Here is a 15,500-nt window from a genome sequence, read left to right on the forward strand (position 1 = left end):
AGGCGCCTTGTATATCATGCGCAATCAATTCACTTGTCAGAACGTTTGCGCGAACCTTGACCAGATTCAACGGGTGAAAATGGCCGCATTTTAATTACTCCCTTAGTTGGGTTGTTCCTTCGCACCAAAATAATTCAAATCGTATCACCTTTAGTCGATATTCTGCAGAATCTGGATTAAATCCCAGTTTTCGATGGTGACTTTTATTTTTAGATTGATTGTCAAAGTGCTTGTTTTACCACAAATATCGTTTAACATTTCTTCTGTGCGCTAATTATGCTGGTATTCCTGGCACCTAACAAGATTCCACACGCCAAATTGAGTCAATGTAGCATTTACTGCCAATATGCGTATTCGGCGTCGATTTTCAGGTTCGTTTAAATATGCAAATATTCGTCATATTCGTATTCAGTCTCGCTATTAAATTTGCTGTTAGAGGTTTATGTAGAAATAACGCTGCCGTATTGCAGCGAAGCGAATAAATTGCATTTTCGTCGTATTTCTGTTTTTGTATTGACCGGAGTTGTCATTCCATGAAAATTATTACAACGTTTCACCAGTGTGTTAAATATACGCAGCACATACAGGACCTCCTTTATTTATCCCAGTGGCTCATAAGTATTAAAAGTAGACAGGAAAGAATGGGTTTTGCTTTACAATCCATTCCATCTCTAAATAATCTCACACCAGCTCTCAAGAGTCCTGAAGGTGGAGAAACAAAAAACTTGCAGAGAAGCGACTGCTTGTTGTATTGGAAGAATAGCTTGCTGAAACATACACAACATCCTATGTGAACATAAATCAACACCAAACAATCGCATGCAGTTGAATGCAAATAATTGTAGTAAGTATGATTTGGCTTTAAAATTTATTTTGAACAAAGAAATCAAACGATAAACCTTTGCAGGTTCAGCTTTATTTAACGTAAATTTTTAATGCACGGACCTATTTCACGAAGTAATTTTTTTTCCAAAATCATCAATTTTTTTCATTCACGTAGGGTTTTATTTAAATATCCATTTTTAAATCAGTTTCAAAATATTTTTGAATCTTGCGGCAAAACGCTGTTATTTTTTGAATACATTTTTCCCCTTATTAGGCATCTTCACTTCTTTTTGATTAGACACAAGCATTTTTACACAAGATAAAAATTATTGAAGCTTCCACTTTTGTCACGCAAAAGTGGTGTGTCTAAAGTAGGTGGATTTCGTGAAAAAATGTCTTTTCGTCGTTTTATATAATGACACGTTATATTCACAGTAATAAAGGTTTTTTTATGTACTAAATAGAAGAATTCCACGCGTCCTCAATTTAGGTACTGCGAGTTAATATGTTCACATGTAATTTTTCAACCATTCCTTGTACCACCCGTCTAATGCCTGGTAAACGTCGTTGGCGTAGCCTTGTCTTATGCCCATTGAAGTTAGACGATTAACAAACCGGTTTTTGTCCTTGTTTACTAATAGGAATTCGCCGAACAACTGAGATGCCTAAGTAAAATACATGTCGGTCAATGATGCGTAATGTTAAAGGGATAATTATTACGGTATCTACCCACTAGCACGTAACCTTTGCCCTCAAGAAGTGAGCCGTTGACTTCACCAATGCCAGGCAATATGCGAATTGAAGCATCTTTCATTGAAGAATCATGTACAAATTTGTGGTAAACGTAAGTTTCAACAAATTCCTCCATGTTTCTTAAATTTAAAGAGAAAAAAAACCTAATAGATTTAGGGAGATGAAATGTTTCTGTTGATTTAATCACATCAGAATTGATACATGCGTTTAAGTTACTGATAATTATCAGGATTTCCATACGGTTGTCAACTCACGACATAAAGCATTGAAAATCAATACACAAGAAAAATTTTGCCAACCTCGTTAGTTGCAGAAAATTTCGCAGCTGAACCGCGTCTACACATAAGTTGAAACAATGCATTAGACCAGTGGAGTATTTTGTATTCCGTTGCTCCACTAAAGTAACGTATAAGGCAGACACTGACCATCCTCATAACACACAGATTGCAGACAAAAAACAGCCAAACAAAACCATTTGCATAACCTCTATGCAACACTATGGGTACGAAATGTGCTTGCCATAGGCCATTGTTGAGAATACCTGCAATATCCGGTTGTTAGATAACAAGACTCAAACGAAACATTCGCGAAGAACTAACCATGGTAGGCTAACTAACTGCGTGAAAAAAAACGTTTGGTTATTTACTAAGCGCAGGGTATTTTCGAGGCGAAACGTTCAACAGGCTTAAACACTATTGGTTATTATGATGACATGCACCCAAGTTTTGCCTAAAATGACCTGAACACAATTCCTGTTTTCTTCACGGTATAGAAATAACTGGCAGATTTCCCATTTTGATTGGTTATACCTTCATAATATGCCAATATCAGACAATATTTACTTCAACACGAACTAAGCTTACCCGGGTAACCGTTTCAATTTCACAAAAGGGAAACCTTTAGTTAACCTCTGAAACTGAATGCGACTGAAGGTTCAGAAAGGAATAGCTTGATGTTGATGTAACCCTAAACCTGTGTTCTCGATGAAAGAAAGTTGTTGAGAGTCTGTTTGTGCATCGTAAAATTTATGATTGTTGTACATTGTTACCCCTGGCCGGTATTTTATTTGACATGAATGTGCGTTCTTTGTCTAAATTGATTGTTTAAATCTGGGCATTTAATTAAATTCGCTTCCTGTATTTGTCCTGCTCTGCATAACCGTACATAGTTTGTGTGCCCCCCCTTAACTTGTCCTAAATAAATCAGCAAAAATTTCGCTAGCCTTATATGTAGTCATATAGCAGCCTACATCATCAAATAAACATTTTTTGCTGAACTATGAATTAAAGTTGCTAATTGGCGGCATTGACTATATTTGTAGCTTTAACACAGTTATGAGCGTTTCCGAATAGCTAAAAATAATTGTACTAATATCAACTGTTTTAAACCCCTAAAACAAAAAAAAATAATAAAATTTACTATTTGTCTGTTTTACCTTGCGTTATAAAACTAGGAGTGCTCTGTTGTTTTTTGTTATTCCCGAACTGACTCATTTGGGGTTGGAGTGAGCAGTGAAGTAGTGCTGGTTTTGGAAATTGCGAAGTGGTTTATCAGTTAAAATGGCAGTTGATCAGGCTGAAGAGAACAATCTTCGAGGTTTTCCATGGATTGTCGCCTTATCCCAGGTGCAAAAACTTTGTTTGTAAATATTTTGTGAGAATTTTAAAATAGAAAATCATTTTTTGCCAGTGTGTTGCAAGAAATACAATACTAACGTGACATTAGTTTATATTATACCCTTCAGAAAATTTATTTGAGCAAAACACAGTCATTTTGTTACTTCCATACCTTAGCTTTTTGTTCTTATTTTATTTATTATTTGTTTATATTTATTATTGTACATATGTTTGCATTGATTGTTTCTTTAATTTTTCTACCTGTCCATAACAATCAAGTTTTCCATATAAATTGGTTATTCAAATAATAACAATAGTTGGTAATTTAATCTTCACTAGTCTCAATGATAATTAGTGTATATATATATATTATTTCTAAATTTTTTTGTGTCACAGGGATTGGGAGTTGCAGTGGTTGTGATGGTGGGAATCTGGCTTAACACATATTTAGGTGGGTTTGCATGGGATGGAACCAGCAAAGAGTTCAACCTGCATCCACTTTGTATGGTCTGCGGTTTTATATTCCTTTATGGAGAAGGTAATTTGCTTTGTATCAATAGTTGCTACGAAATGTGCCTTGTTTTAACAGTATGTAGACTTTGCCTACAACATTTTAAATGATGTTCCATTGTTAAAACCTACAACCAACTGAGTATGTACAGGTTAAAACATGTTTAAATATACCGGACACACCTACTTTATAGCAGCATCTGTGTGAATTCCCACCTACACTGTAGTTTGTTTACGTTAAATTAATTTTACTTTCCAGCCATCATGACATACAGGATATTTAGACAAAGCCAAAAATTGAAAGTAAAAATTATCCATGCTGGTTTATTGATACTTGCTCTATTCGCAACAATCGTAGGTAAGTTATATATTGTAAACAATTAAATCAATTTGTACTTGTTTATTTGTATTGTTATTGACCATGTATGTTGAATTCTCATAACGCCCACTTCACAAAGATTTGATTACATCACTTGAGCAGGATTTGTTTGAATGATTTACATTTATTTGATTCTGTTCCATAGGTTTGGTTGCAGTGTTTCAGTTCCACAACCACTATGGCATTAAAAACATGTACAGTCTCCACAGTTGGTGTGGAATGGCCACAGTAGTTCTGTTTGGACTTCAGGTGTGTGATATTGAACTTTTGACTACTGTTTTTTTATGTTTAACAACATTTCCTGGCTTTGCTATAGCTGGAGTTCCACAATAAAGCCTAATTTGTTCATTTTAAATTGACACATAAAGGATATAAGGTATATTTAATGATTAACAAATGTGAAAGCATAAACATGATAAAGTGTTGTAATGTTTGTATTTCATGGATGCTGTACCTAAATGTTAGTGTCGTTACCAACTGTTATGTTTGTGTCTTTGAACAACAGCTTGTCCTTGGATTTGTGTCGTTCTTGTTTCCTGGTGCCAGAGCAAGTCTTCGTGCATTTTATTTACCTCATCATCGATTTTGGGGTCTCGGCATCTTTATACTCGCCACCATCACATGCATATCAGGCATCAATGAGAAGCTTTTCTTTGTTCTGTAAGTTGCAAATTTGTTCCATTGCATTGTTTTCCTATTTGTGATATTTTCTGACACAATATAATTTTGTGTTCAGGATCTCATATTAATTTTTTTAAAAGCATTTCAATGCGATGGAAATTTTGTTTAACGTTTTTGCGGTCACTATTGTGTATGCTTAGTAAAAACGCCAATCCTACCACAATAATTTGCCAGAAACAATAAGTTAAAAGGCGCTCAATTTCGGTGAAAACAAGCACATGTTATATGACAGTTGTCAAACTCCGCCAAAGTTGCTCGAAATATTTCCTAAATCACCGGAAAAATCATACAAAATTTTCCAGAATTGCGGCGACGCTTTCTAACCGCTTTTTGGATGTCTAGAAAACCAACGCCCGATCACGCATGTCATTTACCTCCGTGGACTGGCTTTACACGCAAAAGCATGACACTTGGCTAGCGACGTAGTTCGTGCGTTAAATAGGTATATATCGATCTGGCGGTGCGAAACCTTTTTGTCCAACCAGTAGTCAATGGGATGAAAAATACAATTGGCCTGTCTTGTCATGTCGCGCTCTTTTGGTAAGGGTTTTCTATGGTGTAATTATTAGTGGTCACGGTGCGATAAGATTTAGACCGTGTTTGTCGTATTTCCAAAGTCCTTAACCAGCTCATGCATTGCTGAAGCAAAAATTTCCATTAAACAATACCGGAAATCACTTTCCATTCTAGTCCTGTGATCACAACGATTAAAACTTTTTGCTTTTGAACTCATTCATGAAAACATGTTTTACTGAAGCAAGCAACACGCTACGTCGTGCCGCCGTCAATATATTTGTGCAGGTTTTGTGGTGATGCCACTGCGACCGATGTAATCACATTCTGCTCTTTTGGAAAAAATAGACAATAAAAACCGCTTTTAAAAATGTTTACAAATATGCAATAAAATATGTCTTGTTTAAGGATCCACTCCGGCAGGTTTAGTAAAGTGCGAAAGTGAAAAGTCCTTGAAACATTGCTATTTATTTCCATATAAATTTCTAACATTAACAACTAAATGCAGTTTCCCAGCAATTCGCTTTGGCTTCGAAAAGATCAATAAATTAAAGTAAATTTCCGACAATCTAAACCTCTAAACGGAAAGCTTGTCGAACGCTTAAACGAATTTTGTCATCATAACTTTAACATTCTGGAATCGACCTGCTGTTCTGGGGCTTATACACTCATTCCAATTTTCCGTTTTATTTTTGCAGCAGAGGTTCTGGCTATCAGCTTCTCCCGGGTCAAGCGGTGCTGGCCAACATGTGCGGACTCACCATCATCGCATTCGTGCTCACTGTCATCTTCATTGTGACGAACCAAGACTGGAAACGACCTCCTGACGACGGTGATGACGCAGTCTCCGTCCACTTTCGGGCGCTTACAACCCACGATTCTGACACAGAGTAGTGAAAGGTGCTGGGTTTTTTGTGTTGTTTTGACACGAATTTGGGCCCATTCTAGGTCTGACGGAATATACTCCAGCTTCTATGTGGTCCTTTAAATTTACATGCGTTTCGCCGCCTTTTGTAGATTCACAAACTCCAGTCTAATGGTGCGAATATTTATACACATTTGTGCAAATATAGGATGACCTAAAATACTCAAAAGTAAAAATTGACTTGTTTCTCTGGTCTATGAAAGACCAAAATCCCAGAATATTTCCAACAACACATTGTTCGGTGTCGCCCTTTCCTGTGCGTTCTTTGTATTACGTTGTTTCTTCTTTGTTTTTGTACCTCTGAAAATGTGGTGAAATGTGGCTTTGTTAACCAGGAAAGTAAAGAGATTATACCGTACTTTGCCCTTTTTTGTTTACAACCTGTTTGCACTATTGTAGTTACAACAGAAAATGGTACTGAATGTGTTCTGTCTACTCTTCACTGTCGGTTACACGAGATTTTTTAAAGTTAGCGAATATTGAGTAAGAGTTACTATTTTTCCTCTTTGACAATGAATCTCCATGGTTTTAACATTGGTTGTTAGGTCATAACCTTTTGTTATGAGTTTTGGTAACACCATGCTGTCGCATACCAGTTTATCAAAAACTTGAAAAAAAAATATGTGTTTTCAAAGCAAACCTCAAATTTCCAATTCAGCGCCTCAAATTTTCACACCCGTAAATAGATTGTGCATTGTGGTCATTTATTGGATGCTCAAAATATATTTCCATTGCTTGGCGCTTGCCTTTTCTTTAAACGAGAAACAAACCGTGAAATAGATTTTAAAATGGCCGTGTACCATCTTGTGGGTCTGCAATTTGTCTGTACAGGGTTGTATTTTTTTTTTAAATACTGTAACGCTTACTTACAAACTCACTTTTGGCTGCTATGTGCAATAATAATGTGAAAAATGTGTTGAAACGTTCATTGTATATACTGCATATGGTAAGGGTTAATTGCAATGACTTAAGCAAGGCACCAGCGAAGGTCCTTGTATTTTTCAGGCCATTTTTGTAAATTATACGTTATATGTGTGATTGAGATTGCAATGTGCTAAACGGCGTTGATCGTTATTACTCTATTACTTGCTTTTTCTCACAACGTCTGGAGCATAAGGATTCACAATTCCCAAAATTGTGACATCTCAACACCTTCGGGCAGCCCAGTACCAATGGTTTTCTTGGCACCAAACCTTAAATAATTTATACGTTTTGCTTCAAATGTGAAAAACCTTCGTTATAACGTGACTGTGTAATCCGTATAACCCTTTATACCCAACTCCCACACACCACAATGCAATGCATCTAGTCAGAACCGCCCATATGTCCCGAATTTAAACAACGGAGGAAAAGGAAATTGTCTCTGTGTAGATCGTCCCGTTATTTCGCTTTGGAATTCGCTATCCCACGCTTTGTGTTACGAAGGTTTCCAAGTTTCGTGGTTTGCAGTACACTCGAACAATGAACGGCTGATTATTTTCCGTACTCTAATGTGTTTGTATTTGAACGCTGAAGTCACATATTCCGTGTACGCCGCAGTATATTTCGAATTGTCAACAAGTTTTGATAGATTTGTCGTGGTGTTATCGACGGTAATGTGTCCAGCAACCAATAAACCGACTGCGCATCACAGAAACCCAATATCGGGTTAATCTACACTTGTTACGACTGTTTTCATTGCTGTAAATTGACTTATTTTGTCTTAAACCTGTTCTTTACAGTTGTATTTGAAACGGGTGAGAAACGGTTTGATCGAACTCACACTTAAGTGCATTTTTCCCCATGAAAAATTTTTAAATTTGCATCGATGCAGTGCTAACGCGTTACATAGATCCAACCTTGCATGGTCGGGTTATGCGTGTATTCGCACTCGCCATAATTCGAATCTTTTTGAGTGTGAATTTACCTTGTATTTTATTCTCCGTTTATTCCAACAATTCTTTACGTGTTTTCTCTCTTCAGGAAAGTGGCCGCCGAGCCTTTTGTTTGTGTCGGATTTGTGCTTCTGTATTTCTATGTTGCCCACACGTCTGATCAACGTCGTGTATTTCCCGGATTTCCCATCGATTCGTATCATCGGATTAAAATCGATCTTGCGGGGTGGGGCAGACGTAACAATGCCCTCGCATGCGTAACAATGCCCTCTCCACCAGCTGCCCGAACGGCCTCAACTGGATATTTATTGGAGTAGAACAGTGTCATCGATTTTTTTGAATGCCATTAAAATGGAGCTCAATTTATGGAGAAAGTTGTCTGTTAGGCCTATTTTGGTTACTTTTAAAAGCTTAACATTTTGGTTGAGAAATTCACAGCTAGATATTTCGGTGAGACGTTCCAAACATACTATTTGTCATCATTTTATAGTTGGGGAGCAGAAAAACTGAGTAATTGATGGTTCACTTTAAATGAAAAAGCCAAAGTTTCGAACTCATACAGGGTTCATCATCAGTACTCAAAATGAATGAGCAGCACCAGCATTATGATGAACAGCATTCTAGCTTTGGCTTTTTTATTTAAACTACTTAACCCCAGATACTTTGCACTCAAGTGTGAAGGTGCACTATTTTCAACAGACTGACTGTTTAAAATCTTATTCGCACGAGCTTTCGCGGGCTTAATCTCGCTTCAGAAGGTGCTGCATTTTGAAGAAATGTAGCAGAAATCGGTTAATATTCACAAAAAAAAACATCAAAATAATCCTTTTTATCGTTTCCAAGGTATTTTAGTGTTTCCAATGACGGAATTGATTTCCAAGATACATCCAAGTCCTATTTCTAAAAAAGAAATCAAACCATGGCCTCGCAACTTTTTGGAATTACTGCATCTCACGAAAAAACATTGTTCAAAAGGTTTATTACACTTTAAGCATCAATTTGTGTCAACTGGAAATATACGCAACTTATCTGAAGTCGGAGACAAACATAAATAATACTTAGGCGTTGACATGGAAACAGACAGTATTGCACTTCAGTAAAACAGTCCTGCAACTTAATAACATTAACTTTTGAACTCATACAGTTGGTCAATCGCAAAGAATTACGGCAACACTTAATCACAACTTGACATCATCAATCGTAGGTCAAGTCGTTAGTTGCAATAAGTTGGTCGGACGCATCCTCGGATGGTCGTTTCCATGGCGACCAACGCACAATGAAGAGGACGGTGATGGCGAATGCAGCGATCATGAGCGCGGTAGTGTTTCCAATAGCTGTTTTCTGTGGAATTTTACCAAGAGCGAGGGATTCCTTATCGCCAGCCGTCATACTAAAGCAGAAGCAGGAACAATGATAATTGATGATGCAAATATAGCTTTTAACTCTCGTCTAAGCGCATATAGTTCGCCATTTCGTGGATAATCCAATTGATTGAAAGATTAGTTGTTTAGCCATACGCATAGTGGGAATCATCAATAATCCTAAAATTACCTGGTTTTATAGCAGTCGGTTGATAAACTAGTGTCTACATAAATGTATTTTTTGAAATAGAACTATGTGACTGCAATCAACCTCACAATGCAAAGCCAATACTAAGCCACGATTCATTAGTTTGCAGCCTAATTTATGCATACCAACACCAGCAATTACTGCAAAAAAATCAGTTTAGGATATCTCCGTACGCCAAATGTTGAATGACAAGAATCTCATTAGCGACATCTGCCGGAAATTAGTTTAGCTTTTACTTAAATGTGCTTACCAAAGTATTAGGTATAAGTATAGCATTAGTGTGGTTTTGTTTTCCACAAAACTTTAACTTAGCTAATACACACTTTTTTGTCCTACCTTAATGCGAGATGTTCTGCTATTCCAGATGCGCAAGTCGCAACCACAAGAAGCAAAATCGCCCCACCAAAGAACTGGTGGAAAGGAAGGACTTTTTTTCTCAACGTGGACGGTGACACCGGGATTAAGAAAAAAAGGAAGCCAGCGACAAACTGTAATCATTAAAAGAAATAGTCGTAAAAATGCGATGACTTCCTTTGACCCGGGATACAAGGTACAACAGCTAAATAAGATAAACTTATAGTGAACTGTCGTTTAAAAACACAGAAGACCAAATTGGATGTCGCAAAATGCCGCTTGTTGAAAGTCGATCTCACCATAAACTTTTATGCTACATATTTAACAAGGAATTTGTTTATTTTGTAACCACTTTCTATTCAGGTTTAACAGACCAGCAGAGCTTAAACAATATTTTACCCGCCATGTTCATCCCTGCTCAAGTTGCATTTCATTAACATTTTCATCTATTCAAGTTAGATGCATTCTTAGCACTATTACAAGTTTTTATAAGATCATGATATAGATTATGTTAGTTGGAAAAGAAGAAATGTAATATGCAGAAAACAAAAAATTTTATTCACCCCAGCAATATTTTTATTCACACTGGTTTGTCCCTTATACCCCGTTAACAAACATCGCACCAGACGGCCATAATACGTGAACAATGGTCACAGTCCTGCTTCACATTTGGGTCAGTCATAAAAACAACTTCATTCCTACAAACACTGCGGCTTTACGACGCGTAAGTTAGGGTTTACCACCTTTACTAGACAGTTAACAACGTGTGTATTTGCCAACCTGCAATCCAAACAAAATGTAAGTGGTGAGTCCCAACCAACTGTGAACAGTCTGCAAGTTTGGTTCTCCCTTTGAGTTGTGGATCTTGAACACAGCCGCGATACCTTACGAGGAAAATACGTCACTTATTTGCCATAAAATATTGTCTTAATTATTCGGGGCAAACTAATTCAACCCATGAATTGTAATTTCAAAAACCACTTGGATATATTTTGACAAGCAATGGGTTAATTTCAGATTGTAACACAATTCCACTTAGCAACGCACGACTGAATGAACTTGATACCATAAGCAAAATGCGAATAACAGAAAAACAATGAGATAACGGCGATTCCTGTATGCAGCTGTTTACTTACCTACGCTAGCTGACGTCAATCCTCCCAGCAAGCAGAGAGCGTGTATCAGTTTGATGTATATTTTTGGGACTCCCCGAAATACCCGGTACACGAGCAAACCTGCAAGTTGTGAACTTCTTTTTGTCTATTGTACCATTTTGTTTCGTCAAGTGATAGTAAACTTATGGTAGATAGCATGCATAGAGCTATATGGTTTTACTAAGGCTGTTGATGTAAATAACTTTAGGCGGGAGTTTGCTGTGATACGGGGCTTTTGATGAGATGCCCATTTAGGGTTTATCTGCATTTAATGCGAGGTCCTACGTATGAACAACAAAACCCTATGTTATGGATCGTCATTAAGTTCAGGTAATTTGGCAATATCTCTGTACACATGTGCGCTTCAATGAAAATGCAGAGGTTTGCAGTGAATGCAGCTTTTTCGCTGTACGGTTGGTTCGATCCAGGAATGACGCATGGGTTGATTTGGAGAAAGTCTCGGCATAAGAAGTCGGAAATAGTTTGAAAGAAGCGTTTTTGGAAAACAACGTCACGGACTATCCACTTTGAAGCAAGCAAATATTTACCAGCGACCCTTTCAATACAATGCTACTGAACGCCTTGCGAAAAAGGTTACACAAAATAAAATTTGATGTTTTCATTTTTCCCTTACTACTTGTAGTATTCAATAAGGGTTTCGTACATTCAAAAGTAAGTCAAAACTGTTGTAATACCAGGTGCAAACAAACAAGGTGTGATTTTAAACCAACATATTATGCACTATGATCTTTGCCCTGCGGCTGGGCTAAAATATGAATAATTAACTAAAGGAGGTTGTTTGTCATTGAATCATCACATGACACATGCTTGGCAGGCGGAAGGCAGGGGCTGTTACCGGTCCGGATGACAGTAAATGTTGGACTCTTCAAGGTAGCCAATGAACATTTACTGTCCCGTATACCCTTATTTCTCACCTTCTCCGTACAAAAACACCAAGCCGGTAACCATGGCAACCGGGTGGATGTTGAACTGCTTCTCGCCGTCGTCCCACCCGAGCCCCCCGTTCATTTTTGCGAACCACACGTACACCAACACCAGCGCAGTTATCCCGAAAATCTGTTTGCGAAACAAATTTGGTTAAAAAAAATCGCAACACTATATAGCTCCCCGTCCAAAGAAGGCGTTTACGTTCAAGTTTTGCCAATCCACTTTAAATAAACGTTTGTAGATCCCCTGGCACGAACCGTTTGTGTTTAAAAGACGACTGGTTTGTTTAAAACATGATGGTATCTGCATTTTAATGAAAAAACGTAATCTCTTACCTGCGCCAACACGAAGGCAACAATCATTCCAGGCGTCACGCGGCTTGTCATCTTTAATTCTACTTCTAATAATTTAAACTTAAAATACACATTTAAAAACAGGTTAAAACAGATATTGTGTATAAGCTGCAGGCAGATGGCCACTGTTTCGACCCAAAAGGTCTCATCAGTGCAGCTGGTGTGACTATAAGACGACTTTGCTGACCAAACGGCCAAGCAAAGACTTCCACTTTGTGGTGACTATACAATCACCGTCATCCGTTGGGCACCAAACTAGGAGCAACCTTACGGAGAAAACAAGGTGGAAACACTACGGCCAAGCAAGCTAAACCAATAGTGCCGTCAGGCCCCGTGTCATATTGCTTATCATAAAACAGATATGTTTACATTTCCAACAACCACTGTGCTGAGCAATTGCTCCCGATATCGGCAACCAGAAATCTGTACTCAACTCAACGCTTCATCTCACTTTTTGGATTTGTGGTCATCCAGTCAGCACAAGAACATGTGCATTGGCTTGATGCGTAAATGGAAGTGCGAACACTGACGTAATTCGGAAGTTGTGGAAATCCCAGAATCGTTGCTTCGTTGAACAGTTGTTCGTTATTAAGCTGTGGCTGCTATTCAAGACTTGGTTTCTTCGGGTGAATACAACTCACTAATCACACAAAACCCCAAAACTTTCACAATAAAGCTCACAAGCACTTTCTTCCCAGTTGAACAGCGGTGAATATGCTGCGGTAGCAGTTACTTGCAAATTTAATTTGAATACGTAGCGTATGAATTTACTTATACTATGCTCTCTGCATTCTTTCCTCAACGTTTGAGAAGTTTATAAAATTGCAAAATAATCTGATAATATCAATAGAGGGAAAATATGCACAAGTTTTGATTGAGTCGTTGTGACCGATAGTTATCTCGCAACTGAAATACGTCTAATATAAGTTGACGTAGTGTGAATTGCAAGCCAGCAAACACAAACAACGTTATTAACAATGAACCATGACCTGCATCTTTCAAACACGTTATGTTTCCTTGCAACCGGGTGGCATGGTGTCATACCGGATATTGTTTGTCACAAGACGCGGAAGAAAAAAGGAGAGAAAAAGAAAAAAAGAGATGACGTCGAAAGCCGGTCTGCTATTTTATCTCTCGGACCTCGGAGGTTTTCAAACTATGCGTCGCGGCGCACTGGTGCTTCGTTTTGGGTTTCCAAGAGCGTCGCGTTACAATTTTAACAAAGAAAATTGGGTGCTAAATGAAGGCAAATAACGAGCTATTTGTCCGCTTTTGCGGCTGACAATTGTAAACATAGGAACAAGTCGTCCTGATACAAAAGTAACTGGAACAGTTTGAGAAACTGCTGTCCCATATGGTAGGACTGGGAACAAGCGGGAAAAGGTGTCATATCATAAATATTTGACATTTACCCAACGCAGCAGATAAAAACGCATCATCACTTAAGGGAACAACAAAATTAACTGCATTTCGACATCTGTTTAACGTTAGCACACGATAAAATTACACCAATAATGCGTATTGTCAGGAATACATGTAACGTATAAGCAACATTTTTTGATTCAAGGTGGTATGTACAACACGTGCAGCAGCGAAGGTGAAGATGCTTAAAAGCGTTGCTTAGCAGATCGTTTCCATCGAAAATAGTAAGCAGAACAATGTTGGAAATACAAATAAGTCAAGAATCCCTCATCGCAGCTTCATCACTTGCTCTTTTTGAACGTGATCCCATCCTCATCGTGGAAGCTCTTCCCCAGCGCTCTCTCCCATCCTCTCTCCTCCAAACCCTCCAGGATGTGGACGTGGAACTTGGACTTTGCCTCCCTGTCCCACTGGAAATTCGGATTGAAACTAATTTTCCGCTCGATGGCCTCCTGGAACGACGCTGACGTCATACGTGCCACTTTATCGTCGACGGACAGACAAGCGCTGTGAATGCATTCGAATGCTTCGATTTCGATTCCTCCCTTGGTGGTGATGCCAACGTAACAACGCCTGGAATGAGATGATATCGTAATCGCGTCGGTGAAAACATGCATGTATGACATCACAATAGACAACGTTTTTTTGCCGCTTATACTCTGAAAGCAGAATTTCCGTTTATGCTGTCTGTAAAACAAACAAAAGGCCCCTCTAATAAATCTAATGAAAAATATATTTCGCCTAAAAAAGGATTTTATTTAGGTTTGAGAAATTGATGACGCCTTTCTAAGGCGAAATGTTTTTTTCAAATAAACATCCACCATCTAAGCAGTCTACGGGTTGCTTTGCTAATTTTAACATATAAGCATATCGATACGGTGTGCGATCGACAGCCTGCCAGGGTGCCTTTGATTGAAATTGATCCAGTTTTTTCATTCTGTTGTCACATTGCCCCTCTAACTTACTATATTGACAAAGGGACTACAAAGGAGCGTATTTTACTGACGTTTTGCTGCTTATCAGATCTGCATCCTATTTTGCGGAATTTAGGCTAAGTCCGCTTTGCGTTTGAAAAACGGTTTTTCTCGTACTGCTGTCTGATGTAGCTGGGTGTTAAGAGTGCGTATTTACCTCACTGGTCTAAGAAAAACCCCGTCAGCTTAAATCTGGCCTGGCTTGTAACAAAACCTTGACAGGGGCGTCTGCATTCAAGCCGGCTTGGATTCATGACCACTGAAGCGTAAAAATCCGTGTACCGTACAGCGTCCCTTGAAGCCCCACAGACAATAACAACAATGCTGTTAGTGAAATTAGGTGCACAACAGTAGGAACAAACGTTGCGTAAAAAAATACGATATTATGTTGCCCGGATGATGCATCTAGCTATAAACAAAATGTTTACGAAACTATCTTGCCCGGGTGATGCTATTTAAAGTACTTTATTTGGGGAACCTTTATGCCATATCGCTACTTTACTGTCTTAGATGTGTGTAGTACATAAAATGAGACAGAAACAATGAGAATGATAGGTTACGAAAGAGAGTCAGTTAGCGATATCCATCCATGTCAGCAGCACTGCGTTTATTTGACTACAGTGATCATAAAGAAATGTTGACTACGTTTA

At 38.2% G+C, this 15,500-nt stretch overlaps 3 protein-coding genes across 3 annotated transcripts; 1 reads left to right on the forward strand and 2 right to left on the reverse strand.

Annotated features, from left to right (window-relative positions):
* Positions 1–364: 364 nt before the first annotated feature.
* Positions 365–2,084, reverse strand: LOC145910950 (uncharacterized). Its single transcript, XM_082998179.1, has 4 exons — positions 1,878–2,084; positions 1,559–1,697; positions 1,366–1,490; positions 365–767 (listed from the first exon to the last, which is right to left on the reverse strand). Exons 1-4 carry the CDS (start codon positions 1,937–1,939, stop codon positions 596–598), a joined length of 498 nt encoding a protein of 165 aa, XP_082854305.1. The 5' UTR covers positions 1,940–2,084; the 3' UTR covers positions 365–595.
* Positions 2,085–3,062: 978 nt separating this feature from the next.
* LOC145895677 (transmembrane ascorbate-dependent reductase CYB561-like) lies at positions 3,063–7,001 on the forward strand. The gene is made up of 6 exons (XM_082984471.1): positions 3,063–3,203; positions 3,591–3,732; positions 3,964–4,062; positions 4,229–4,332; positions 4,589–4,743; positions 5,976–7,001. Exons 1-6 carry the CDS (start codon positions 3,138–3,140, stop codon positions 6,169–6,171), a joined length of 762 nt encoding a protein of 253 aa, XP_082840597.1. The 5' UTR covers positions 3,063–3,137; the 3' UTR covers positions 6,172–7,001.
* A 2,073-nt stretch (positions 7,002–9,074) lies between these two features.
* LOC145906054 (transmembrane ascorbate-dependent reductase CYB561-like) lies at positions 9,075–13,783 on the reverse strand. Its single transcript, XM_082993433.1, has 6 exons — positions 12,437–13,783; positions 12,089–12,230; positions 11,136–11,234; positions 10,780–10,883; positions 9,982–10,133; positions 9,075–9,466 (listed from the first exon to the last, which is right to left on the reverse strand). The coding sequence occupies exons 1-6, from the start codon at positions 12,485–12,487 to the stop codon at positions 9,271–9,273; spliced, it is 744 nt and encodes a 247-aa protein (XP_082849559.1). The 5' UTR covers positions 12,488–13,783; the 3' UTR covers positions 9,075–9,270.
* Between the last annotated feature and the right edge of the window lie 1,717 nt (positions 13,784–15,500).

Source organism: Ascidia mentula, chromosome 1 (genome assembly GCF_947561715.1).
Source record: "Ascidia mentula chromosome 1, kaAscMent1.1, whole genome shotgun sequence".
Taxonomy (NCBI): domain Eukaryota; kingdom Metazoa; phylum Chordata; class Ascidiacea; order Phlebobranchia; family Ascidiidae; genus Ascidia; species Ascidia mentula.